This window comes from Drosophila elegans, unplaced genomic scaffold (assembly GCF_018152505.1).
Source record: "Drosophila elegans isolate 14027-0461.03 unplaced genomic scaffold, ASM1815250v1 contig_498, whole genome shotgun sequence".
NCBI lineage: Eukaryota > Metazoa > Arthropoda > Insecta > Diptera > Drosophilidae > Drosophila > Drosophila elegans.
This window is the reverse complement of record NW_024545885.1, coordinates 122,188-148,977: the sequence shown is the minus strand read 5'-3', so window position 1 is coordinate 148,977 and position 26,790 is coordinate 122,188. Positions and strand designations below refer to the sequence as shown.

The following is a 26,790-nucleotide window of genomic DNA, read 5'->3' as shown; positions in this document are numbered from 1 at the left end:
CAGATACAATAATTTCTGGCACTCTGAAAGTATGAAAAAGATCCTGCTGCATATATCTGATCACCACATCCGCTGTGAGTTTCTTCACAGCTTTCAAAAACACAAACTTCGTGTAGTGATCCAGGACTATAAAAATCCCTATATGCCCACTCCTAGAACGGGGGTATGGTCCTAGAAAATCTACAAACAACCTCTGGAAGAATCGCTGGGATTCCGGAGAAGTACCCATTAGCGGTCGTTGTATACAATTTGGCGCTTTTGTCATATTGCAGGTATCGCACGCCTGAATATATCTCTTTACATCGTTTACCAAACCTGGCCAGAAATAATACCGTCGTACCCTTTCTAATGTTTTATGAATACCTCCATGGGAAGCCAGTGGATCATCATGAGCCCTTTTCAGCACCTCTGGTACTAATTTGGGCGGAATCCTAAGTTTCCAATTAAACACATCGTGTAAGGGTTCTGCGATATACCAAATTATCAGATAATGTAAGATCTGGAAGTTTCTCAGCATTGGCTTTGACCTTTTCCAATAATTCCAGGTATTCTACACTTTTAAATTCAGGTGAATCTAATTCCACTAGTAAGCCCTGACTTGCATCTAAAACAGCTAACTCCGACTCATTTACTCTAGACAACGCATCTGGAACTACATTCAATTTTCCACTACGATGCTCGATTTTAAAATCGAAACTGCAAGGCCGTCTGTGACATTAGCCACTTTAAAGAGGCATGATCTTTTATAACCGTAAATGCGTGACCTTCTACGTAAGCTCGGAATCGTTTTATACAAATGATGGCAGCCAGACACTCTTGTTCACTTACCGAGTAGCTTTTCTGGGCGGAATTCAATTTTTTTGAAACAAATGCTATTGGATATCCATCCCCTTCATCGGATTTTTGCACCAAAACGCCTCCCACACCTGTCTTGCTCGCATCGCAGTGTATAAAAAACGGTCTACTAAAATCTGGGCTGTGCAAAACTGGGGCACAACATTTCCTTCAGCTGCTCGAAAGCTCTTTCTCCCTCCTCTGACATTACAAACCTTTTTCTCGGCTTTAAAAGATCAGTGAGAGCGGCTGTGACGGAGGAAAAATTTTTAATGAATTTCCTGTACCACCCAGCCATTCCAAGAAAACGACGCAGAGCCTTGAGCGACTGCGGCAGAGGAAAATCTTTCATGGCCGATAATTTCTCTGGGTCAGTACGTATAACGCCCTCACCAACAATATGGCCCAAGTATTTTACGCTTCGCATGCAGAACTAGCTTTTTTCGACATTAAGGGTCAAACAAACTGTTTTGACAAAGCCTGCTACTAAACTCAACACTCTCATATGGGCCTCAAAACTCTCAGATATGATAAGCAGATCGTCCAAGTACACGAAAACCTCGTTCCTTAGACTGGCTGGAATTACCTTGTCCATTAATCTGGTCATTGTCTGAGAAGCATTAGTGAGACCAAAAGGCATAACCTTATATTGATAAAGGGGCTTCCCCGGAATAGTGAAAGCAGTTTTATCTCGCGATGCCTTATCAAGGGGGATCTGCCAATATGCATCTTTAAGGTCGAGACTGGATATAAACATCGCTTTGGGAAGTCGTCCCAAAATGCCATCTATTTGCGGTAGCGGATATGCATCCTTCTTGGTAACTGCGTTGACTTTTCGGCTGTCTAAGCAGAGACGAATTTTTCCTGGCTTCTGTACCAAAACCACCGGCACTATCTGACTCCTCTATCACCCCCAAACTCAACATCCGATCTACCTCTTCATATAGAAGTTTTTCAACTGCTAGGGAAACGGGAAAATGTCTTTGTTTCACCAACTTTGCGTCTCCTATATCAATCGTGTGAGAAATAAGGCTGGTTTTGCCTAAACAGCGCCACTACAGACTTGAGTATTTCCTGTTGGCTAGTTGTAAGTTTATGCGACTCCGGAGCTATTTCCGCTATATTCATACTGGCTGGCAAAAGAGTAAAGATCCTGACTGAGGCTTGGAATTATATGCAGTTCTAAATCCTTAGTGATTTTCTTATACTGCACCGGAAATTTTAAACGGCCTATTATTTCTTATCTCTTTCCATCCGCTGTACTTGCCACCGTTGCCACTCTTTTAAAAGGAATTCGACTCAAGACCACTGCTCAGCCAATTTTCCTCCTAACGCACTCATGGCCGTTCCTGTATCAAGAAGCCCTAACACCACTCGATCTAACATCCGTACCTCAGCATAAGGTCGTTTATCGTATTTTTTGTAACGAATGGCATTAATGGTTTTAGCCGCACTCCAAAACGCTCTTATTCTGCTGGAATTCCTTGATCTTTTTCTCGGACAGACAGGATTCGGACTTGGCAAACGCTGATTAGATTTAACTAATTGGGGCCAAAATGTAAGCGGGCTATGATTTTTTTCAGACAAATTTGGTAGGTCTGTTGAACTTAGCATTTCTACTGGTTCGTCTCTGGATTCGTCAGTTTCTGACGCTAAACACGCAACGGCTGACGAGGCTGTGTGTTCATCTTGGCGTTTTTTTGACATTTTACGCAGGAAGGTTTATATGTATTTGGACGACCACATCCAAAACAAAAGATTTTGCGTTTTCCCTCGCAGTCGTGGTACCTGTGGCCCTCTTGGCGGCAGTTCCAGCAAATTAGAGCCATGGCACCTATTTCACCGTCGACTTCGACATCTGAAAATTCGGTCGCATCATCAGATTGGGCTTCCTTTACCAGTTCTGCCACATTTTTACGGAACGGAACCGTCTTTTGGTAGCTCCAATTTCGCTTTACATCCTCTAAGAACCTTTCTCTACGCCGACAAATTTTGCGCAAGTTTTCTACTGAACTGATTCTGATATTTAGCAGCTCATGACGGATTTCAGGTCTTGAATTCCTGCTCAAGGTATCTACAATATCGCGTTCTGGCATTGGATACTCTAAATTGTCCATAAACTGAACGACAGAGTCGTGAAATGTATCGAATTCTTCTTAATCTTTTTGCTTCCTATCTCGGATCGCTTCTCTAAGATCAACATCGCTGCGTGTGTCCCGGAATTGCTTCCGTAGAGCACAGCAGAGTCCATCCCAGTTGACCACTCTGACCGATTTATGAAATCTCCAATAGAAATCCCTGGCCTTTCCCTCAAATAAGATACTAGCATTGCCACACAAAGCCTCATAATTCGAATCTAGTGTCTGCTCTGTGAGTGCTTGTACTCTGTATATAAAATTGTCTACACTCAAGCCCTCTTTGCTGCCAATAAACCTTAGCTTTCAACTGTTAACAATTTGGCAAGCTTTATCTGGCCTGTGGGCAAGCTCGTTGACTTCGGTCCTCGGTGTTGCTAGGCCTGAACCGTGCACTATGCTTGTTGGGCCTCCAACCTGAAAGTTTACCGACTCTGATAACCGCCTCGCATTCATTGCGGGAGGGACGTTAGATTGTGGCGGCATATGAGCCGCTAAATTAACTTGAATCAGCTGGGTCATCTTTTCCGATAGCTGTGATAGCAGATCATTTTGCATGGCTTTGACTTGTTGTGCCACAATGTTCCCTATAGCTTGCTGAGATATAGCTACCTGCTCCGCTTCTTCTAAGCTTGAGTCTGAGTCTGACAACATAAACCCCAAATTTATAAAACTACTGTTGTCAAAGATCCATCCATACATAACGTATATGTACCTTTAATACTGCACTGTTAAAATCTACATATCCGGACTGTTGGAAAACGGCAAAAATAATTCCGATTCCCAAATCAAATATTGAGTACACCCCAGACTCCATTCTACCATACCTATCAAAGGTATTTGAAATTCTCATAGCTGATCAAATTAATAAATTTATGTCGGACAATGCAGTGCTTAATAATAATCAGTCTGGATTTAGGAAAAACAGCAGCTGTACCTCAGCTATTTTAAAAATTACAGACGACCTAAGGGAACAAATAGACGAAAAAAATGTTACAGTCTTAGTTTTACTGGACTGTTGTAAGGCCTTCGATAGCGTTTCGTCTTCATATGAAAATTTTAATCGTGGTGTACCCCTTCGAAATGCGTTATCCGAATGTAATGTACACTTGTATGCGGATGATGTCCAAATGTATGTGAGTCGTCCTTTAAACAGAATAACTGAGTGTATAGATGTTTTTAAGAGAGAACTTTACGTGTTAATGAGTGGATCGGCAACAATGGTCTTGGGATCAACCCATCAAAATAAAAATGTCTTTCCATAAGTAAAAGAAAGATAGTTTTTAAAAATTTGCAGCCGCTGAGTATAAATAACACGCCACTTGAGAAATCACATAGAAATCACGTATCCGAATTTTCACAGCATTTTCCAAAAAGAACCTTCGTATCTCTTCGAAAAATTGCAATTCACATCCTCTAGAAGAGCAAACAATCTTACTTGAATAATTCCGAGTTCAGGCGAGATGGTAATATATGGAACTAAGCGCACGCGAGCGTTGGTCCGGCTGCTGCTTGTCGGCAATGAGGGGGTGGTGGTCTTGCTCCAGATTTATGATCCTAATACTTATTTTCGCGTGAAAGACAAGCATACTAGAACCGAAAGTAGAGAACTCATACAAGAATAGTGGAGAGGGACATTGGTTTCTTCTAGCCCAAATAAAGTCTCAGTTCACCTCCGATGACTGAGGAGGTCTTCTGCCCTCCATACCTATGGTCCTCATACCCTTTTATTTTCTTAATTAATGATGACCCCTTATTAGGCCTAGATACCCCACTCTACAGAGGCTTCATGCTAGCTGCGGCAAAAATATTGGTGTTTAAAACATTATATACATATTTATTAAAACTAAGACGAAATAATACTCTTAAAAATAGACATTAAAATTATGGTGAATAAATAAATAAATATTGGAATCGACATGTATGAACGTATATAACGGTAAATATAAAATAATAATTAAAAATATATTAATGATCAAAATGCGACTAATGAAATTAATGGTAAATCATAATACAATGAAATTTATCTCGGGCAAATTAGTTGCTTAAGGCAGAGTATTCGGATGACGTAGTGCGTGAGGATAGGAATACTTTGAAACGGCGATTGGGTTGCGTTCGCTCAAACATATTAAAACATTAACATTAAACATTAAAATTTCTTTTGGTTATTTTGCCTTTTCAAAAGGCCCTAGCGAACGGTAAGCGTATGATTTATTTTTTTTCTTTTTGTAACAGCATTGCTAAAACTTTTGCTTCGAATGAACAACTGTACGCAATGTGGGAACATTCATATAGGGGCAATATTGGGATTTGTTGAATTCATAAGGCTCTCTTGAGCTCATCACTCACCAATTTTCTTTAAACATCCATCGATAAAAGCGCTTTCGGCGACGGTAGAATGCTTGGAGTCTGTTTGGGAGGAACTAGAAATTTTATTTATTTAAACATTACCCGATGCCGCTAAATGAACGTAAGTACTTTTAATTATTTTTTTTTTTTTTGAGCTTTTTTTTTTGTTAATACAAGCCTAATTCATTTTTCTTTTTCTTTTAAGCTACCAATAAAACCAACACCAAGATAGCCACACATTCCATATTTTTCTCACTCATTTAATCACTCACTCCATTAGAGTACCGTAAACTTATTAGAAAAAAAAAAAACTTAGACTAAATTAATTTTACTAATTTCTGCACATTACTGCACTACTTTTTGCTGCTTAATTTTTTTAGTTGGGCTGAAGAGCAAAACTATTGGCAATTAATATGTAATTTTCCTTAACACGACGAAACGTTCAACGCCACCGACGAATTCTGCGACACGCTCGCTCTCCCGCCGGACACTGACTTGACCGCTGATTTCTTTTATGTTTCTGCCGGCTGTCCGTCAGTGGTCTCCACCTTCTCCTTTTTGGAGCGGCGATCTCTGGTGGCTTTTGCGCTGTGGTGGCTTCACAGGACTGCAAAAAAGAAAATGGTGCCTGCTTCTGATTTCACGGGTTGCGTCTTTGGACTTGGGGCGGCACCTTTTGGCCAACACATATGCAACAAGATGAGCCCCCTTAGAAAATCTAAAAGACCTCATTCGCTTCTCAGTCACCCCTGAACTTGGCCGGAATCCCGCTGGGATCTTCCTTCTGGGCTCCTTTGCCGTGATAACTGTGCGGCTGTTGGTAGCCGCCTCTGCTTACTGAGCACTTTCACTTGTTAATTGATTTCAAACACCACTTTTTACTCAACCGACCACTTTGGATGCCTAATTAGGAATGGCGGCTAGCGACGCCGCAATAAAGGCGGCAACCTATCTCTCCACCTAATTGGAGAAATTCTCTCACTCAGGGAAAGTCTGACATTTCGCCCTGTTACCCCGATTGATCTAACCCTGCCAGGCCACCAATTCTCCCCACCGAGATATAGATGGCGCAACCGCGTAAGATACATCCCTGGAACGCAGATTATACTGGCGCGAGTTCTTTTCATTTAGCCTCTTCATTACGTCGCAGGCCTTACTACGAATTATATCCAACGAATCCTCTCGGGTAAACATCGCTAACATATCTTCTAACATTTGCAAATTCCTCAATAGCTTAAAAGTCGAACCGGAAGATATATAATGCTGTCCGAAAACCATATAGTAAGGTGAAGTGCCAATACTTGAATGGACAGTCGACCGCAATGCACAACAAATGCTGCTAAGCTGCTCATCCCAATCTTTCTGATCCGGGCGAACATAAGAACGGATTGCCGCTATAACAGAGCGATTCACCCTTTCAGACGCATTGGCTTGCGGCGAATAAACTGCGTTTAGAGTATGGCCTACCTTAGTTTCCCGCAGAAACTTTTGAAATGCCTCGGATTTAAACTGGGTACCATTGTCAGATACAATAATTTCTGGCACTCCGAAAGTATGAAAAAGATCCTGCTGCATATATCTGATCACCACATCCGCTGTGAGTTTCTTCACAGCTTTCAAAAACACAAACTTCGTGTAGTGATCCAGGACTATAAAAATCCCTATATGCCCACTCCTAGAACGGGGGTATGGTCCGAGAAATTCTACAAACAACCTCTGTAAGAATCGCCGGGATTCCGGAGAAGTACCCATCAGCGGTCTTTGTATACAATTTGGCGCTTTTGTCATATTGCAAATATCGCAAGCCTGAATATATCTCTTTACATCGTTTACTAATCCTGCCCAGAAATAATACCGTCGCACCCTTTCTAATGTTTTATGAATACCTCCATGGGAAGCCAGTGGATCATCATGAGCCTTTTTCAGCACCTCTGGTACTAATTTGGGCGGAATCCAAAGTTTCCAATTAAACACATCGTGTAAGGGTTCGCCTGTGGCATGCTCTGTTCTGCGATATACCAAATTATCAGATACTGTAAGATCTGGAAGTTTCCCAGCATTGGCTTTGACCTTTTCCAATAACTCCAAGTATTCTACACTTTTAAATTCAGGTGAATCAAATTACACTAGTAAGCCCTGACTTGCATCTAAAACAGCTAAATCCGACTCATTTACTCTAGACAACGCATCTGGAACTACATTCAATTTTCCACTACGATGCTCGATTTTAAAATCGAAACGGCAAGGCCGTCTGTGACATTAGCCACTTTAAAGAGGCATGATCTTTTATAACCGTAAATGCGTGACCTTCTACTTAAGCTCGGAATCGTTTTATACATATGATGGCAGCCAGACCCTCTTGTTCACTTACCGTGTAGCTTTTCTGGGCGGAATTCAATTTTTTTGAAACAAATGCTATTGGATATCCATCCCCTTCATCGGATTTTTGCACCAAAAGCCTCCCACACTGTCTTGCTCGCATCGCAGTGTATAAAAACGGTCTACTAAAATCTGGGCTGTGCAAAACTGGGGCACAACATTTCCTTCAGCTGCTCGAAAGCTCTTTCTCCCTCCTCTGACATTACAAACCTTTTTCTCGGCTTTAAAAGATCAGTGAGAGCGGCTGCGACGGAGGAAAAATTTTTAATGAATTTCCTGTACCACCCAGCCATTCCAAGAAAACGACGCAGAGCCTTGAGCGACTGCGGCAGAGGAAAATCTTTCACGGCCGATATTTTCCCTGGGTCAGTACGTATAACGGCCTCACCAACAATATGGCCCAAGTATTTTACGCTTCGCATGCAGAACTTGCTTTTTTCGACATTTAGGGTCAAACCAGCTGTTTTGACAAAGCCTGCTACTAAGCTCAACACTCTCATATGGGCCTCAAAACTCTCAGATATGATAAGCAGATCGTTCAAGTACACGAAAACCTCGTTCCTTAGACTGGCTGGAATTACCTTGTCCATTAATCTGGTCATTGTCTGAGAAGCATTAGTGAGACCAAAAGGCATAACCTTATATTGATAAAGGGGCTTCCCCGGAATAGTGAAAGCAGTCTTATCTCGCGATGCTTTATCAAGGGGGATCTGCCAATATGCATCTTTAAAGTCGAGACTGGATATAAACATCGCCTTGGGAAGTCTTCCCAAAATGCCATCTATTTGCGGCACCGGATATGCATCCTTCTTGGTAACTGCGTTGACTTTTCGGCTGTCTAAGCAGAGACGAATTTTTCCTGGGTTCTGTACCAAAACCACCGGCGATGACCAGGCACTATCTGACTCCTCTATCACCCCCAAACTCAACATCCGATCTACCTCTTCATATAGAAGTTTTTCAACTGCTAGGGAAACGGGAAAATGTCTTTGTTTCACCAACTTTGCGTCTCCTATATCAATCGTGTGAGAAATAAGGCTGGTTTTGCCTAAACAGCGCCACTACAGACTTGAGTATTTCCTGTTGGCTAGTTGTAAGTTTATGCGACTCCGGAGCTATTTCCGCTATATTCATACTGGCAGGCAAAAGAGTAAAGATCCTGACTGAGGCTTGGAATTATATGCAGTTCTAAATCCTTAGTGATTTTCTTATACTGCACCGGAAATTTTAAACGGCCTATTATTTCTTATCTCTTTCCATCCGCTGTACTTGCCACCGTTGCCACTCTTTTAAAAGGAATTCGACTCAAGACCACTTGCTCAGCCAATTTTCCTCCTAACGCACTCATGGCCGCTCCTGTATCAAGAAGCCCTAATACCACTCGATCTAACATCCGTACCTCAGCATAAGGTCGTTTATCGTATTTTTTGTAACGAATGGCATTAATGGTTTTAGCCGCACTCCAAAACGCTCTTATTCTGCTTGAATTCCTTGATCTTTTTTTCGGACAGACAGGATTCGGACTTGGCAAACGCTGATTAGATTTAACTAATTGGGGCCAAAATGTAAGCGGGCTATGATTTTTTTCAGACAAATTTGGTAGGTCTGTTGAACTTAGCATTTCTACTGGTTCGTCTCTGGATTCGTCAGCTTCTGACGCTGAACACACAACGGCTGACGAGGCTGTGTGTTCATCTTGGCGTTTTTTTGACATTTTACGCAGGAAGGTTTATATGTATTTGGACGACCACATCCAAAACAAATAATTTTGCGTTTTCCCTCGCAGTCGTGGTACCTGTGGCCCTCTTGGCGGCAGTTCCAGCAAATTAGAGCCATGGCACCTATTTCACCGTCGACTTCGACATCTGAAAATTCGGTCGCATCATCAGATTGGGCTTCCTTTACCAGTTCTGCCACATTTTTACGGAACGGAACCGTCTTTTGGTAGCTACAATTTCGCTTTACATCCTCTAAGAACCTTTCTCTACGCCGACAAATTTTGCGCAAGTTTTCTACTGAACTGATTCTGATATTTAGCAGCTCATGACGGATTTCAGGTCTTAAATTCCTGCTCAAGGTATCTACAATATCGCGTTCTGGCATTGGATACTCTAAATTGTCCATAAACTGAACGACAGCGTCGTGAAATGTATCGAAATCTTCTTAATCTTTTTGCTTCCTATCTCGGATCGCTTCTCTAATATCAACATCGCTGCGTGTGTCCCGGAATTGCTTCCGTAGAGCACAGCAGAGTCCATCCCAGTTGACCACTCTGACCGATTTATGAAATCTCCAATAGAAATCCCTGGCCTTTCCCTCAAATAAGATACTCGCATTGCCACACAAAGCCTCATAATTCGAATCTAGTGTCTGCTCTGTGAGTGCTTGTACTCTGTATATAAAATTGTCTACACTCAAGCCCTCTTTGCTGCCAATAAACCTTAGCTTTCAACTGTTAACAATTTGGCAAACTTTATCTGGCCTGTGGGCAAGCTCGTTGACTTCGGTCCTCGGTGTTGCTAGGCCTGAACGTGCACTATGCTTGTTGGGCCTCCAACCTGAAAGTTTACCGACTCTGATAACCGCCTCGCATTCATTGCGGGAGGGACGTTAGATTGTGGCGGCATATGAGCCGCTAAGTTAACTTGAATCAGCTGGGTCATCTTTTCCGAAAGCTGTGATAGCAGATCATTTTGCATGGCTTTGACTTGTTGTGCCACAATGTTCCCTATAGCTTGCTGAGATATAGCTACCTGCTCCGCTTCTTCTAAGCTTGATGACCCTGCACCTGCAGGCGTGTTTTGCCGTGTACGCTGTCTGGTATCGTGAGGAGTCTCTTTGCAGATCGGACAAGCATTTCTGGTCTTGGCATGCGATTCGAAACAGACTTTGTGGAATTTATGACCACATTTAATTTGCAGCGTCGATGCCAACGCCAAGGTCTTTTCGCATAAAACGCATTTGGGTGCAGACCCAGCGCCTTTCTCATCGTCCGACATTATTATTCTTTCTAAATTTAAAACATTGAGTCCCCAAAATTTTAAATTACTCCTAGTTAGATACCCGTGACTGTTATTGTTCTACTGCTTTCCGCACTTTCAAACTTAGAGATCAATGACCTCCTCAGCTCGATCAGATGTTCGCTCGTCGCGCTTCCATTTTATCAGCAGCCGACTACAGTAGGCGAACGGCGAAAAAACAATGAGAAGAAGAAAATGTTTTGCCAGAATAATTGGTTCTGAAATCCCACCAGTTATCTAGCTGAAATAATTGTAAAACCTAAAAACGTAACAAGAAAGCTTGAATTAATAAACAAAAAATATATCATAAAATGTTTTGCCAACAAGCATAGCTTATTCCCCTGCGAATAAGTACTGGCCTTGAACTGATCTAATATTGACAATGTAAAAGAAAGACAGCAAAAAAAATCGCGCTAAACAACAAAAAACAGCGCTACTGCGCTGGTGGTCAGCCGTTGTCAGTTACCGCTCTTAAGAGATAAGCGACGACTGATGTCCAAGCGACGGTTACCGCGCTCTTCTTTGCTTAGAGTAAAGTATTACACTTTTGTCATCATCTGTGGCTTGCAACTCTCTTGTAAAAGTTTGTTGATGCTTGATAAAAGATCATGATTTAGCTCATAAAGACTTAACCCTTTACTTCAACAAATCATACGAGGTCAGACAAATCATCACTAAAATGATTGTTAGCCTGCTTCTCCTAAGCGTACTGATATGCAGTACTTTGGGGGCTACCCTGGAAAATAGTGTATAGGAAAGCTAATGCTCCTTTAACGTGCTTCCGTTTAACGTGGCCGACTGACCTACTACTGATAATTCGGTTAGTCGTTCTTCCAATTCGCCAGATCGGAAGTGCAGCGGAACTGAGAGAATTTTTGTTTTGAAAGTGTACGCCAGCAGCTGTGTTACTATCAAACACTCTGGTTTAGCACACTGCCGAATTGCTGACACCCTAGATGGAGAAAAGAAATGATGTATGAGTTTGTGAGCACATTTTAAATGTGGCCGAAACGTTGGGCGCCAAAGAATTACTAATCATTATTAACTGAATTATTTATAATTGTAACGAATCACGAATAATTCCGAGTTCAGGCGAGAAGGTAATACATGGAACTGAGCGCACGCGAGCGTTGGTCCGGCTGCTGCTTGTCGGCAATGAGGGGGTGGTGGATTCCATAGATGCCTTTTTTGATCCTAATACTTATTTTCGCGTGAAAGACAAGCTTACTAGAACCGGAAGTAGAGAACTCATACGAGAATAGTGGAGAGGGAAATTGGTTTCTTCTAGCCCAAATAAGTCTCAGTTCACCTCCGATGACTGAGGAGGTCTTCTGCCCGCCCTACCTATGGCCATCATACCCTTTTATTTTCTTAACTATTGATGACCCCTTATTAGGCCTAAGTAACTTACTCTACAGAGGCTTCATGCTAGCTGCGGCAAAAAATATTGATGTTCAAAACATTATAAACATATTTATTAAAACTAAGACGAAATAATACTCTTAAAAATAGACATACAAATTATGGTGAATAAATAAATAAATATTGGAATCGACATGTATGAACATATATAACGGTAAATATAAATAATAATTAAAAATATATTAATGATCAAAATGTGACTAATGAAATTAATGGTAAATCATTATACAATGAAATTTATTTCGGGCAAATTAGTTGCTTAAGGCAGAGTATTCGATTGACATAGTGTGTGAGGATAGGAATACTATGAAACGGCGACTGGGTTGCGTTCGCGCACACATATAAATGCATTTAAATTTCTTTTGGTTATTTTGCCTTTGTTTGCATTTTTCTTTTTCAAGTGGCCCTAGCGAACGGTAGCGTATGATTTATTTTTTTCCTTTTTGTAACAGCATAACTATACGCGATGTAGGAACATTCATGTAGGGGTAATATTGGGATTTGTTGAATTAATAATGCTCTCTTGAGCTCATCACTCACCAATTTTCTTTAAACATCCATCGATGAAAGCGCTTTCGTCGACGGTTGTCTGCTGTTTGGGAGGAACTAGAAATTTTATTTATTTGAACATGCCCGATGCCGCTAAATGAACGCTAGTCATTTTAATTCTTATTCTTTTTTTTTTTTAGCTATTTTTTTATACCCTTGCAGAGGGTATTATAATTTCAGTCAGAAGTTTGCAACGCAGTGAAGGAGACGTTTCCGACCCTATAAAGTATATATATTCTTGATCAGCATCACTAGTAGAGTCGATCTAGCCATGTCCGTCTGTCCGTCCGTCTGTCCGTTTATATGCAAACTAGTCTCTCAGTTTTAAAGCTATCTGCATGAAACTTTCCCAAAAGTTGTCTTTCTATTGCAGGTAGTATATAAGTCGGAACGAGCCGGATCGGACGACTATAGCATATAGCTCCCATAGGAACAATCGGAAAAATAATTGAAAAAAAATTATAACTTTGCTGTTCTTTAATTTTTTGTTTTGTTCTTCGACATAAAGCAATGGTTAAATATTTCAGAATTATGGTTAAATTATTTCATCAAAATCGGACGACTATAGCATATAGCTCCCATAGGAAACAATCGGAAAAATAATTGAAAAAAATTATAACTTTGCTGTTTTTTAATTTTTTTTTAGTTCTTCGACATATAGCAATGGTTAAATATTTCAGAATTATGGTTTAAATTTCATCAAAATCGGACGACTATATCATATAGCTCCCATACAAACAATAAAAATATATAAAAGAACAATCAAATAATTAAGCTGCAAATCGTCATAGCTTCAATGTTTTTAAACATATACGCAAGTAAATCATAATTTTAATGTTTTCAAAAATATTTAATTCTTGCGATAGCTGCAAGGGTATATGAACTTCGGCTTGCCGAAGTTTGCTTTCTTTCTTCATTTCATTCATTTTTCTTTTTCTTTTAAGCTACCAATAAAACAACACCAAGATAGCCACTCATTTCATATTTTTCTCACTCACTTAATCACTCACTCCATTTGAGTACCAAAAAAATTATTAGAATAAAAAAAATACTTAGACTAAATTAACTTTACTAATTTCTGCACATCACTGCAGCTTTTTGCTGCTTAAATTTTTTAGTTGGGCTGACGATAAAACTATTGGCAATTAATATGCCATTTTCCTTAACGCGACGAAACTTTCAACGCCACCGACGAATTCTGCGACACTCTCGCTCTCCCGCCGGACGCTGACTTGACCGCTGATTTCTTTTATGTTTTCTGCCGGGCGTCCATCCGTGGTCTCCTCCTTCTCCTTTTTGGAGCGCCGATCTCTGGTGGCTTTTGCGCTGTGGTGGCTTAACAGCACTGCAAAAAAAAAAATTGGTGCCTGCTTCTAATTTCACGGGTTGCGTCTTGGACTTGGGGCGGCACCTTTTGGCCAACACCTATGCAACAAGATGAGCCCTCTTAGAAAATCTGAGAGACCTCCTTCACTTCTCACTCACCCCTGAACTTGGCCGGAATACCGCTGGAATCTTCCTTCTGGGCTCCTTTGCCGTGATAACTGTGCGGCTGTTGGTAGCCGCCTCTGCTTATCGAGCACTTTCACTTGTTAACTGATTTCAAACACCACTTTTTACTCAAGCGACCACTTTGGATGCCCAATTAGGAATGGCGGCTAGTGACGCCGCAATAAAGGCGGCAACCTATCTCTCCACCTAATTGGGGAAATTCTCTCACTCAGAGAAAGTCTGACATTTCGCCCTGTTACCCCGAATGATCTAACCCTGCCAGGCCACCAACTCTCCCTATCGAGATCTAGATGGCGCCACCGATTTTTTTACTTCGTATCTATATGGCGTTGGACCATCTGCAGCTGCACCAAGCGCTACACTTACTCCTCGTTGAGTGGATTTTCCACGCCGTTGCAGCTCCTTATTCAAGCGTCCGCAGTTGCCTCCTTGAACGGCCGTCTACATGAGCAAAGAAATCTTATGCTCGAAGGACCATATAAGCGCATTCAGCATTTGGCGACTGAAGAGGCTACAAGTGGACGCTCAAAGGGTCCCAAAGGACAACAAGGTACTAGAAACAAGCATGTTGGCAAAACTTCACTGGCAGTATCACAAACAATTAGAACCTTTGAAACAGCCAAATGTTTGTTCTGCAAGTCTAATGATCATTTTATCACGACATGACCATCATTCTCAGCTGCTTCTGTCATAACTCGTTTAAAATTGGCCAAAGGCGTCACACTTTGCATAAATTGTTTGAGAAAAGCGCATAGTGTTGCCGTCTGCAAGGCAGCTAACTGCAGGGTATTCTCGAAGCCCCACCATACACTGTTACATCGCTTTACTGCTGACGCAAACATACAACAAAATTTAGATCCTGCGGCAAGCCATATAAGATTGCAAGCTGCAGAACATTCAAACCATTTGTCGTCGAATAGTCCAAGCGCCCTCGTTGTTTTGGCTACAGTAGTTGAAGATATTAAGGGTGGCTGCTGTCAGATTCAGCCAGCCAGGGTACTTTTGGATTCAGGTTCCCAGGTCAGGTTTATAACGGACGAGTTAGCCAGAGGTTTGCAGTTAAAACGGACTCGAAAAGAAATTAATTTGTTGGGAATTGGGAAATCCAGCTTATTTGGCACCAAGTTGTGCAAACAACAAATTGTTCTTGATTTAATAAATATAAAATGGTTGTTGACTTCGTTGTTCTAAAATCTATTTCCTCTTATCACCCAGAAAAAGGCGTTTCAATTGAATCTCTTAACGTTCCTCGAAATCCTCGTTCCTCGAAGAAAATACTCAGACTTTGCAAAACACTGTTTTTGGTTGGGTGGTGTCAGGGCGGTGTAAATCAAAACAATCCCAAGGGAGTGAAGCGTGTTCTATGGTTGAGGAGTCTGGTCCACTTGAAAAACTAGTAAAACGATTCTTGGAGTTGGAACAAGTGTTTCTTAAAGTAGTAGAAGCTATTCAAAAGACAGCATTTGCTAAAGAAATTGTAAAACTAGAAAAATCCGTTAATATCCGAGCTGGAATTCAAAAATTAAATCCGTTTCTAACTGTTGAACAGTTTGGAACGTCGTCATACTCTTTGTTGCGAGTAGATGGTCGTCTTCTACATGCCCCCATTGCTCACAACGCTAAATTCCCCTTGTTAATGCATAAAAATTGCAAATTTGTGACTTGAGACACTTACATAGTACCAACTGTCACGCGGGTCCACGGTCGTTGGTTGGGCTTCTCAGACAAGTGATTTGGCTTATAATCGCACGTCACGAGTGCAGTACCATTGTACGGCAGTACCTTCATTGTTTTCACTATAAACCGAAACTTCTATCACTGAAAATGGTTAATTTACCAAGAGATCGATTGCATGGAACTAGACCCGTAAAATCGGCAAAGCATCTTCTTCTCAAGGCTATGGGCAGCGCTATTCTGAAGAAGGTCGAGCTCCATACCGTCATAGTGGAGGTAGAAGCCGTCCTAAATTCGAGGCTGCTCATTGAGGCAGTGGCAGTCCCAACGAGGAAGAGGTTGTCACGCCAGCTCATCTGGTATAGGCACAACGCCAGCAACGCTGCCGTCCGCATCCGCGCAGCCAAAGGCAGACGGCAACCTCACGTACTTGCAGAGATGGCAGATATTCTCAGCAATCAAACAGCGATTTTGGAGCAACTGGTCGAGGGACAATCTTCTGAGCCTACAGCAGCGAGGGAAATGGACCAAAGACGTGGACAATCTTCAGATCGGAACAGGACAGGAAGGTTTGCGTGGCTATAGTCAGAACCAAATCGGGCCTATATAAACGATCAATACATCGCCCTGCACCTATTCCTATTAGTTGATGAATTAGTATGTTAATGCTGTCAACGCGGCCTACGTTCAGTCAATTCTGTGGCGATTTTCTTTTGTAAAACAATGTAAAAATTAGTACCTAAGATCTCTTGAAGTCGAACTTTCATTCTTGTATTAGAAAGAGCTAACTTACACTCGCGAGAACCACTATTGCAACTTTAGAACTCATTTAATGGTTTTAGAAGAGCTTGAATAAATTTGAGTGGATCACTCTCAATATGGAAACGATGGTGTCCACAAGTTCTGTTCTCGTCTTTCCGAATTATTATTTGGAAATAAATTGCCGTATCGTCCTTCGTGATTTGCACGAACAAGGATCAAGTTCTTCTATTATTAGTTTATCATCAAGATAAAAACTTGTATTATTTAGAACGTTAAAAGCGTATACAAAAATTAAAATGTTCAACTTTAATGTTTGGAGATGGGTATTTTTCTTGAATAAACTCCATAACATTATCAGATGTGGTTTCGAGGGTAAATCGAGAAACAAATAATTGTTTGCTATGGGGAACAACAGAAAGTTTCTTTTCACCACCATCAACACTTTGAACATTTTTACTCCGACTTTCTGATGAAGGGAGTAGCTGGCCGTAAAGTTTTTGATCCACCGGGTTGCTCTACAACTTCTCCAGTGTCAGGGGCTGATCAGCTATGGTCCGGTAAAGAGTCATTGCAACTATTTGATTTTGGAATTGTTGAAGATTTCTTTTCTGAATCTTAATTTAAAGAAGGGCCCGTTCTAATGGACTCGGTTTTTTAACGCTTAGGTGTCTCATTTAGCAGTTTTTACTCCTAAACGTTCACTTAACGCGTTGAACTCTCCAGTGAGTTGTTCTAATACTCCAAGAAGATTCTTAAAACCGTCACGAGTCTGCTTCATAAAGCAAACCATCTCATGTTCCATTTCCCTGCCGGACTCACTTGAGCCCAGACCGCATGTCAATGTTATCCCTAACTCAGCAAACAAGTCCTGCATATTTTGCATGCAAGATTGTATCGCAGAGCCTGCAGAAGATAAATATATATTTTGCTGTATATGGAAGCAAGTAACTTTTCGTGGAACAGGTAACAGACATAATCATTAAATATTTTGTATTTTTATTTTATTAAAACATTTCATTCTAACGCTACAAGTTTGGAACTTATAAATTAACGCGCTAGTCACTAAGAGTTGCAAATTTTTAACTGTTACATTATACTTAAAGCTAATTTTCATAAAAACTAGCCTAAGTCGCCTTCTACTTTACTTTAATTTACGTAATAGTATTTTTAAGGTGTGTGAATAATTTTATCTTGAATTGCGTGGCACTGCTAATATTTTTATGATGGTTGCGGAGCTGATTCCATGATCGAATAGCATTAATTAAAAATTGTCTTTCGGGTGTCAGTGATCTAGGTCTAATGCAAGTAAGATTGTTTGCTCTTCTAGAGGATGTAAACTGAAGTTTATCGAAAAGATACGAAGGTTTTTTTGGAAAATAATTTTTTGCAGAAAAATTAAGATTCGCATCTTTATCCATTCATTTAGCGAGATATCGAATATTTTCTGTGAAAATTTGGATACGTTGTTGGTTGAATATATACCTGGCTATGCAATTAAATAGAACTTTAAATTTGTCTTTGCTGGTAGTGTCACAGTTTCAATCAACTTCTACTCCATAAAATAGCGCTGGAACAATGCAGGTTTTAGCTATTAGTAAACGTATATGGGTGGGCAGGCAATTTTTAGTTACGGATAATGTCCTTATTATGCCATATGTTTTCCCTACAGACTTTGTAATATGATTATTCCAGGTAAGAGTTCTGCTAAATGTGAAACCTAAGTTTACAGCTGTATCAACGTACTCAAGTGGCGTGTTATTCATACTCTGTGGCTGCAAATTGTTAAAAATGATCTTTCTTTTACTTATGACAAGACATTTTGATTTTGATGGGTTGATATCAAGTCCATTGTTGCCGACCCACTCATTTACACGAGCAAGTTCTCTGTTACAAACATCTTAACATTCATTTATTCTGTTTAAAGGACGACTCACATACATTTGGACATCATCAGCACACAAGTGTACATTACATTCAGATAACGCATTGGGAAGGTCATTAACATATAAGGTAAACAATAAGGGACCAAGCACAGATACGTGGGGTACACCACGATTAACATTTTCATATGAAGACGAAACGCTAGACAGTGCAAAAGATTGACGACGATTTTGTAGGTTCGAAGACACAAGTTTGACAGAAGTTTTAGAAAACATAAACATATGTTGCATTTTCAGTTGAAGCCGTCTGGAAAATACTGAAACGATCCGATACGTCAGCAGGTCCCGCTATCGATAAGATTTGGTGGTGACACCGACTATTGATAGCGGGAGAGGATCTAGCTATTTAAATTTAGCCCGGTTCGCTCGTTAACTGGGTTAGATGGCCTTGAATACGTTCGCTGACCCATCTTGAGAGAGCGGGAGGGAAAATGGCGAGCGACTTTGGTGTAGGTCAGGGTTTTGCTTTAGTTGCTGCAAGAAGTAGTAGGAGAACGGTCGGAAAAAAACCCAAAATTTAAGTTCGTGATTAGTGTTTGAATAACTCAAAGTGAGTGGTTATTTATTAGTCCGGAACTTGTAAATTACAGTGTTTTTTTTTTATATTAAAGCCGCCGGGGACCCTAACTAAAGGGCCCCGGAAATTTTAAAGACTTGGGCAGTGAAAACTTACCAGGCGGACCTAACCTGGTCGTCATCCACCAGCCGTCGCAGCATTGGCCTCAGCAGCATTGGCCGCAGCAGCATTAGCAGCAGCATAAGCCGCAGCAGCATCAGCAGCAGCAACATCAGCCGCAGCAGCATTGGCCGCAGCAGCGATCAGTAGCAGCAGCAGCAGCCTCAAGCGCCAGCAGCTACAGCGACTGCCGCCAAGACGGCCAGATACGGAGATTCCCTCGGTGAGTCCGTTCCGGGAACGAATGCCCGCGCTGGCCACGTGGTCATCTCCAAGTCCACCGACGCACTGCCTCCGGCTACGCTGCGCTATCCTCCGGACCAACTGGCTCCGTGCGGACTCGCGCTGGTTTTCGCCGTCAGCGTTTTTTTTTTCTGCTGCAGTTTCAACACATCCGACGTTGAACTCTGCAATAAATTAGTCTTAGTTATTGTTTTGTGATATCATATAGTCAAGATTGTAAAGTACTTACTGTGAAATCTAATCTAAATTTAGAGGCTCAAGCCCGAACCCTAGCCCGCGTCCAACTACATCTAAATTGGGTCGCGAAATTTAATGACTTGTGGGATTTGTTTAGCGTACTTACCTTATTAGCACGTCCTTTCTTTTCCCTTGGAGCTCCTCAGGATTAGGCGACCCGGCTGGCAAACGCCTCCAAATTTAGTGCCGTGCGGCGACTTTGCCTGACACTTGGAACTTTAAGCGTCTAAAAATTTCCCTTTCGGTTGTTTCCGCTTTGACCGCTTCTCATCTGGGCGACGGTCTGAGATCGGCCTTAAAGTTTCTAACGAAAAGAATAGATTATCAGTAGGAATCAATAATGAATGTATTTACTTATTAATCTCACCAAGAATTAAATGTAAACAAGCTACCGAGATGGTTGTGTGAGTTACCTTGGGCGGGGAGATGAGCCGATCCTAATCCACCAGGAATAGACTCCGGTCTGCCGGAGATGGGGTGTGCCCCCCACATCTTTCTTGGGGCACCCAAGGTTGGGTGGGTGCGTCGTGGCAAGGACATCGAGGCCACCAATTTCCTCGAATTGTCTTAGTTGCTTGATGTAAATATAATTTTGTTTTGTGTTGATTTGTGCTAGAGATGGTAAATCGACGTGAGACGTCCGATGAGTCGGAATCGATTGTTCGGACTGCAGGGCATAGGGGGTACTCCGCCCTGGGACTCCGTGGCTAGCCGGCGCTGCCCTCCGGGAAAGATGCAGTTCCGTAACAATATGGCGCCCAATATTAACAAATAAAATATGTGATAGCCGATTCGACGGTGTCTCGCATATTTATTATCTCCAGCCAGCCCACGAACGGTGGCTTGCATGACACACATGCAATTGCACCGGGATGCGGACTGGTGGAGAAAAGTTGTTTAAATTTTGTAAGAAGAAACGGAGGCGTGTCCACTAGAAGTAGGACAATTGCTCCCGAGGCACAGTTCACAGGGATTAGCTGTGATTTGGCGGTGACATCCTCTTCGAAGAAAATCGAAGGATTCGCATCCCAGGTCGTCCGTGCAATAAGCACGAAAGGTTAAACCAAAAACGGTGATAAGACTGTGATATAGGTATTAGGGACATATTTTTTTTTTGTTAACGTAATTTTAATGAATGTCTTGTTTTGGGGTTACAGTGTAGTTGTTTGTTTTGTGCAGATCCTTGGGTTTTCTGGGTATTTGCGTTTTCAGATCATATCGGTTTAAAACTTAAATGTGGGTCGTGACCCGTGACGTCGTCACGCGCTGCTCGGCCACCGCGACTTGAATGAAAAACGCAAAGTCCAAAAGGAAATCCTATGCGATCCTGCAAACAGCCGAAGTCCTTAACTGGCGACTTTCAGCACAGCTGAAAGTTAGTCCAGTTGACGAGCGGTTTGTTTAGTGAGAATTCGGACGAAATTGTAGACGCAAGACGACTGGCGCGGAGTCTACCGGCTGGGGATCGGCTCCATCTCCCCTTATTGAGGCTGGAAAAAAAAAAAAAAATAAAAATAGAGGAAGAAATTTAGTCGAGGGACTTGTTTTTTTGATAAGAGCTAATATTTGGTGTGAATTTGTTTAGCCTTAGGTATTTGTGGGTCTTTAATATATTTTCTTATTTATTTCTTATCTATTCATGGTTTATTGTTTCTATTTATTTATTATTATTATTTATTGGCCTGGTAATATAAGTATTCGTATTATTTAGGTGCATATTATTTAGTGGTGTTTATTTATTGTTTATTATTATTTACTAGCATTCAGTATAATTTATTTATTTATACATAATTTGGGCTTTTGGTGGCCACGTTGAATTCGGGGTTTCAGAAGTCGTGTTAGGGGTTATCAAAATTCAAGATGTCAAAGCGACAAGGCAGCAAGCATGATCACCTGCTTCGGTCGAAAGGTTTTCCAGGCGAGGACGACGAAAAGATGTGGTCCACGGATGTGGAGGGCGTTACCGAGGCTGGCTTGCCGCGCATATCGGAAGGGTTGCCCAGGACTCCGCTTGCCCGTCTGCGCCAGGGACTGCAACAAGAGCAAAAAGGACCACAGGACACAGAGCTGCAGCAGGACCTAAGGCAGCAGCAGATCCTGGAGGGAATTGGTTCCGCAGCGGATGAGTTATTGCAGCTGGACTATAAGGACGCAAGACTCCACGATCCCTTTGTGGATTCCGCGGCAAGGTCGGCCGTTAATGTGGCTTTGGCACAGGCGGCGGAGACCCATCGGAAGGCCCAAGAAGGCGGGATCAATCAGGCACTGAGGGACGAGATCCGAAGTGGCTTCCTGGAGATGATGAAGCTGATGAACGAGGTGTTAAGGCCTGCTGCTCAGCGGCCTCAGCTTCCCCTGGAGAGCATGCCGGATGAGCGAAGGCGTCCGGATTCAAGGATCAACGCGGGAATCCCTGGTCAAGCCCCGCAAGGTGCGGTGCCGAAGAGCACACAGGTCGCCGGCAGGGACGGTTCCAGGCTACCTCCGCCGAGGGTGCCACCCAAACCGACGAGGAGGCCGCTGGATTTCCAGGAGTTGGAAAGTAGCAGTCCCGGGTATCCTCCGGATCATTTCAGGTCGCGCCGAGACGACGGCCCGGCCCGCAGCTGGTGCATTGAGGACCGCAGGGCCTCAGAGTTCCGGGAGGAGCCGCGTCTGTATGCCAATGTGGGGCCGGCAGCCGCCAACCAGCAATGGCGAATTGAGCGGTGGGGCGTATCCTTCGACGGGGAGGATGAGCGAAACTCGGTGGAAGATTTTCTCTTCCGGTTGGAGTTCCTGCAGCGGCAGTGCCAATGTCCGTGGCAAGAGGTGCTCCGAAACTTCCACCTGCTGCTCACTGGGCGGGCTCGGGAGTGGTACTGGGTGCACGTGCGTCACTGCAGGGTGGACAGGTGGTCCCAGCTTCGAGCCTCGCTGATGGATAGGTTCCGATGCCATCAGACGGAGCACGATCGGATGCACCAACTTCTGCAGAGGGAGCAGCAGCTCGGAGAAGGAGTTGGCGATTATATCCATGCGATGCAGCAGTTGGCGGCTCGACTGAAAAGGCCACTGTCAGAGCGGCAGCTGGTGAAGATTATTAAAAAGGGATTGAGGGAGAGCATCGCAAGGTTTGTCTACGCGATGGATGTGCTCACGGTGGATGAGCTGCGGGAAGAGTGCTGCGAGGTGGAGCGCAGTTTTGGACAACGTGGACGGACCACGTACACGCAGCCGATGCGGTATCCTCTGGCGGAAAAGGCCAAGGTTAGCGAGGCGATTGGCCCAGATCCTGGTGAGGATCCTCCGTGGCAAGAGGTGGACGAAGTGCGGGCGAAGCCTAAAAATCCGTTCCGAGCCGGCTGCTGGAATTGCGGAGCCGTGGATCACGGGTTCCGTGACTGCGCAGCAACAGAACGCAGAGTGTTCTGCTACCGATGTGGGAAGCCCGACACCGTGTCTCCCAAATGTCCGGATTGTGCGGAAAACGGTCGGCTGGGCGATCCGAGGGCGGAGAGGATGCGTCCAAACAGGAGTTCCGCAGAGAAGAAGAGCTGGTAGGGTTAGATAAATGTTTACCTTCTAAAAATAGTAATAAGTTTGCATTACGATACTGACCTTATGCGGAGAGGATGCGGCGGTATCTAGAAACCGGGAACAGGATCTTCTCAGAGCACCAGTTAGGCGGGATGCGTGTGGTGTCTCGCAAGGTGCAAAAGGCCAGGGAGCGATTTCGCAAACGTCGGAACTGCCGACGCGAAGCAGTGGCCGTCGTGAGGCGCAGTTTATCGCGAGATCCCAGACCGTTCGCCGCAGTCCGAGTTCTGACCAAGCAACTGACGGGGTTGTTGGACACTGGAGCGAGTGTGAGTCTGCTTGGAAAAGGTGGCAGAGAGCTGGTCGAGGCCTTGGATGTGCCCGTCCAGAAGTACTTATCCGCAGTCCGTACGGCCTCTGGAGAGGATCGGTCAATTATAGGACGGGTCAAGTTACCGGTGGAATACCGAGGACGGACAGAGCACATTCTCTTCTACTTGTGTCCTTACCTGGAGCAGCCAGCTTATTTTGGAGTTGATTTTTGGCAAGCATTCGGACTGGCCCCAGCGATTATAGGCCACATCGAATTCGGAAGGCGTGAAGAAGGCCGAAGAATTACACGCCAGGGAGATGGAACACTACGCGGAAGTCGAGGATGACGATGAGGAGAAACCCGATCCCGAGTCCTGGACGCTTTCCAAGGCCGAGGAACAAGAGCTGGAGGAGATCAAGCAGCAGTTCTTGACTTTCGAGAGGGATGGCTTAGGTACCACCAGTCTGGAGAAACACACTATTGAGCTGATGGACGGAGCCAAAGTGTTCAAGGATCGACCCTATCCGATGTCTCCCGCGAAGCAGAAGGTGGTCGAGGACGAGGTCGACAAGATGCTAGCGCTCGGAGTCATCGAGGAGAGCAAAAGCCCCTGGAGTAACCGCACCACCGTAGTGTCAAGATCTGGAAAACACCGGTTCTGCTTAGACGCACGTAAGCTTAATGATGTGACCATCAAAGATGCTTACCCGTTGCCCAGCATAGACGGCATCCTGTCCAGAATTGAGCAAACATACTACATTTCCAGCGTGGATTTGAAGTTCGCTTTTTGGCAGATTGAGTTGGACACGAGCAGCAAGGAATACACAGCCTTTACGGTTCCTGGTCGGCCTCTTTACCAGTTCCGTGTGATGCCTTTCGGACTCTGCAACGCATCACAGAGGCTGGTGAGACTCATGGACCGAGTAATTCCCGCTGAAATCCGCTCGAATGTGTTCGTCTACTTGGATGATCTGCTAATACTAGCGCCTGATATAAGAACGCACTTGAAGTATCTTCGCCGAGTCGCTGAATGCCTGAAGGAAGCAGGGTTAACCATTGGGCTGAGCAAGTCGATGTTTTGCTTCAAGTCTTTGACCTACCTCGGCCTCATAGTGGGTGGAGGACGTCTGCGGATGGATCCAGGGCGTGTAGCAGCTATTAGGCGGATGCCTGAGCCAAGGACCATGAAGGAAGTGAGAGCCTTTCTTGGGACCGCTGGTTGGTACCGTCGGTTCATAAAGAACTTCGCAACTTTGGCTGCCCCGCTCACGGAATCCTTGAAGAAGACGGGAAATAAGAAGTTTTCCTTGAGTCCAGAAGCACAGCTGGCAGTAGAGTCCCTGAAGATGGCCCTAACTACTGCGTCAGTGCTGGTACATGCGGACTTCAAGCGGCACTTTTTCATCCAGTGCGATGCATCCCAGATCGGAGTCGGTGCAGTGTTGTTCCAGTGGGATGAAGACGGCCAGGAACAACCAATAGCGTTCTTCTCGGCCAAGATGAATCGTCACCAAGTCCATTACACCGTCACTGAAAAGGAATGCCTCGCAGCCCTGCTGGCCATTCGAAAGTTCCGGCCGTATGTGGAAGGAATGCCGTTCACGTGCATCACCGATCATGCCAGCTTGAGGTGGCTCATGTCCATGAAAGATCTTTCGGGTCGGCTGGCTCGGTGGTCATTGCAACTCCAGGGATATGACTTCAACATCGAACACAGGAAAGGAAGCGAGAACGTTGTGGCAGATACCCTTTCGCGTTGTGTTGAAGAGCTAACGGTGGACCCGTCAGAGTTGCTCGGCTTCGAGACCACTGAGTTTGCTGGAGAAGAGTACACGGAGTTGTTACAAGAGGTGGAAAAAAACTTGGCCAACCTACCAGACTTGAAGATAGTGGATGGTCTCATTTTCAAGAGAGTCTTTTCGGCAAATCTGGATGACGAGGTGGAAGGCTTCGAATGGAAGTTGTGGATTCCCCAGAGTCTGACCCACAGCATAATTGAGCGTGCACATTCGGATCCAACGGCAGCTCATGGCGGAATGGGAAAAACTCTGGAAAACCTACGGCGGCAGTTTTACTGGCCTGGCATGGCACTGCAAGTCCGGGAGTTCATACGCAGGTGTGAAGTGTGCAGGAGACGAAATCCCCGAATTTCCGGATGCAAGTTGGTATCGGTGAGAGAGTCCAGACTGAGCAGCCATTCCAGAAGCTGTACATCGATTTCCTGGGGAAGTATCCGAGGTCGAAGAAGGGACAGGCCTACATCTTCATTGTGGTGGATCACTTCTCCAAATACACATTTCTGAAAGCCATGCAAGAGGCATCGGCCTCCAATGTAGTGGAGTTCCTCATTCACGAGGTGTTCTACAAGTTTGGGGTTCCAGAAATTGTGCATTCGGACAACGGCCGCCAGTTTACGTCCAAGATCTTCGAGGAGGCGATGGAGAGCTTTGGCATCACGCACATCAAAACGCCAGTCCACTCTCCGCAAAGCAACGCAGCGGAAAGGGTGAACCAAAGCGTGTTGGCGGCGATCCGAAGTTACTTAGAAGAAGACCATCGAGAATGGGACGCGTATCTTCCGGAGATTGAGGTGGCCCTCCGCAACGCGGTTCATTCAGCAACTGGAGAAGCTCCGTTCTTCACCGTATTCGGACGACACATGTTCCTGAACGGAGCCAGCTACAAGTTGGCAAGGAAGTTGAAGTCGCTGTGTGATCACGAAATGTCTGGGATGAGAACAGTTGATAAACTCCAAGTGATTTATGACAAGGTGCAGAAGAACCTCGAAGATGCATACGATCGGAGTCGCCTGCGGTACGACAAAAGGGCTCGTACTTTCCTTGCGAAGCCAGGTCAGGAAGTGTATCGCCGCAACTTTGTCCCCAGCGATTTCAAAAAGGCCTTCAATGCAAATTTTGCTCGGAAGTTCCTAAAAGCTCGGGTGGTCAGGACAGTCGGCAATAATGCGTACGAGCTTGAAGATCTTCAAGGACGACCGATCGGAGTGTACGTACCATGCCAAGGACATTAGGTTGTGATCTGGAAAGAGGAATAACAAAGTACACGAGCTCAGAACCGGCATGTGTCTACTTCCCGTAAAGCGTGGGCCCCGCGTTGGACACCGTTGGAACTGCATCTTGGTATCGAGGCCGGCTGAATCCGAATAGTCCAAATCCAAATGCTCCCAAGTATTCCTGCGCTTGTCTAAAACTCTGTGTTAGCGTCT

The 26,790-nt window shown here is 43.9% G+C and overlaps 2 protein-coding genes and 1 long non-coding RNA gene across 6 annotated transcripts; all 3 read right to left on the bottom strand.

Annotated features, from left to right (window-relative positions):
• Window positions 1–19,374: 19,374 nt before the first annotated feature.
• On the bottom strand, window positions 19,375–20,485 carry LOC121467671. Of its 4 annotated transcripts, none has more exons than XR_005977759.1 (4): window positions 20,146–20,485; window positions 19,839–20,036; window positions 19,725–19,785; window positions 19,377–19,659 (listed from the first exon to the last, which is right to left on the bottom strand). It is a non-coding gene; the product is annotated as an uncharacterized LOC121467671 (long non-coding RNA). The 4 variants fall into 4 exon arrangements; XR_005977758.1 differs by having other exon boundaries at window positions 19,378–19,659; window positions 19,725–19,779; XR_005977760.1 differs by having other exon boundaries at window positions 19,375–19,659; window positions 19,725–20,036; window positions 20,100–20,485.
• A 978-nt stretch (window positions 20,486–21,463) lies between these two features.
• Window positions 21,464–23,362, bottom strand: LOC121467670. The gene is made up of 2 exons (XM_041709777.1): window positions 23,333–23,362; window positions 21,464–23,268 (listed from the first exon to the last, which is right to left on the bottom strand). The coding sequence occupies exon 2, from the start codon at window positions 22,748–22,750 to the stop codon at window positions 22,364–22,366; it is 387 nt and encodes a 128-aa protein (XP_041565711.1). The 5' UTR covers window positions 22,751–23,268; window positions 23,333–23,362; the 3' UTR covers window positions 21,464–22,363.
• On the bottom strand, window positions 23,334–23,828 carry LOC121467669. Its single transcript, XM_041709776.1, has 2 exons — window positions 23,761–23,828; window positions 23,334–23,668 (listed from the first exon to the last, which is right to left on the bottom strand). Exons 1-2 carry the CDS (start codon window positions 23,801–23,803, stop codon window positions 23,334–23,336), a joined length of 378 nt encoding a protein of 125 aa, XP_041565710.1. The 5' UTR covers window positions 23,804–23,828.
• Between the last annotated feature and the right edge of the window lie 2,962 nt (window positions 23,829–26,790).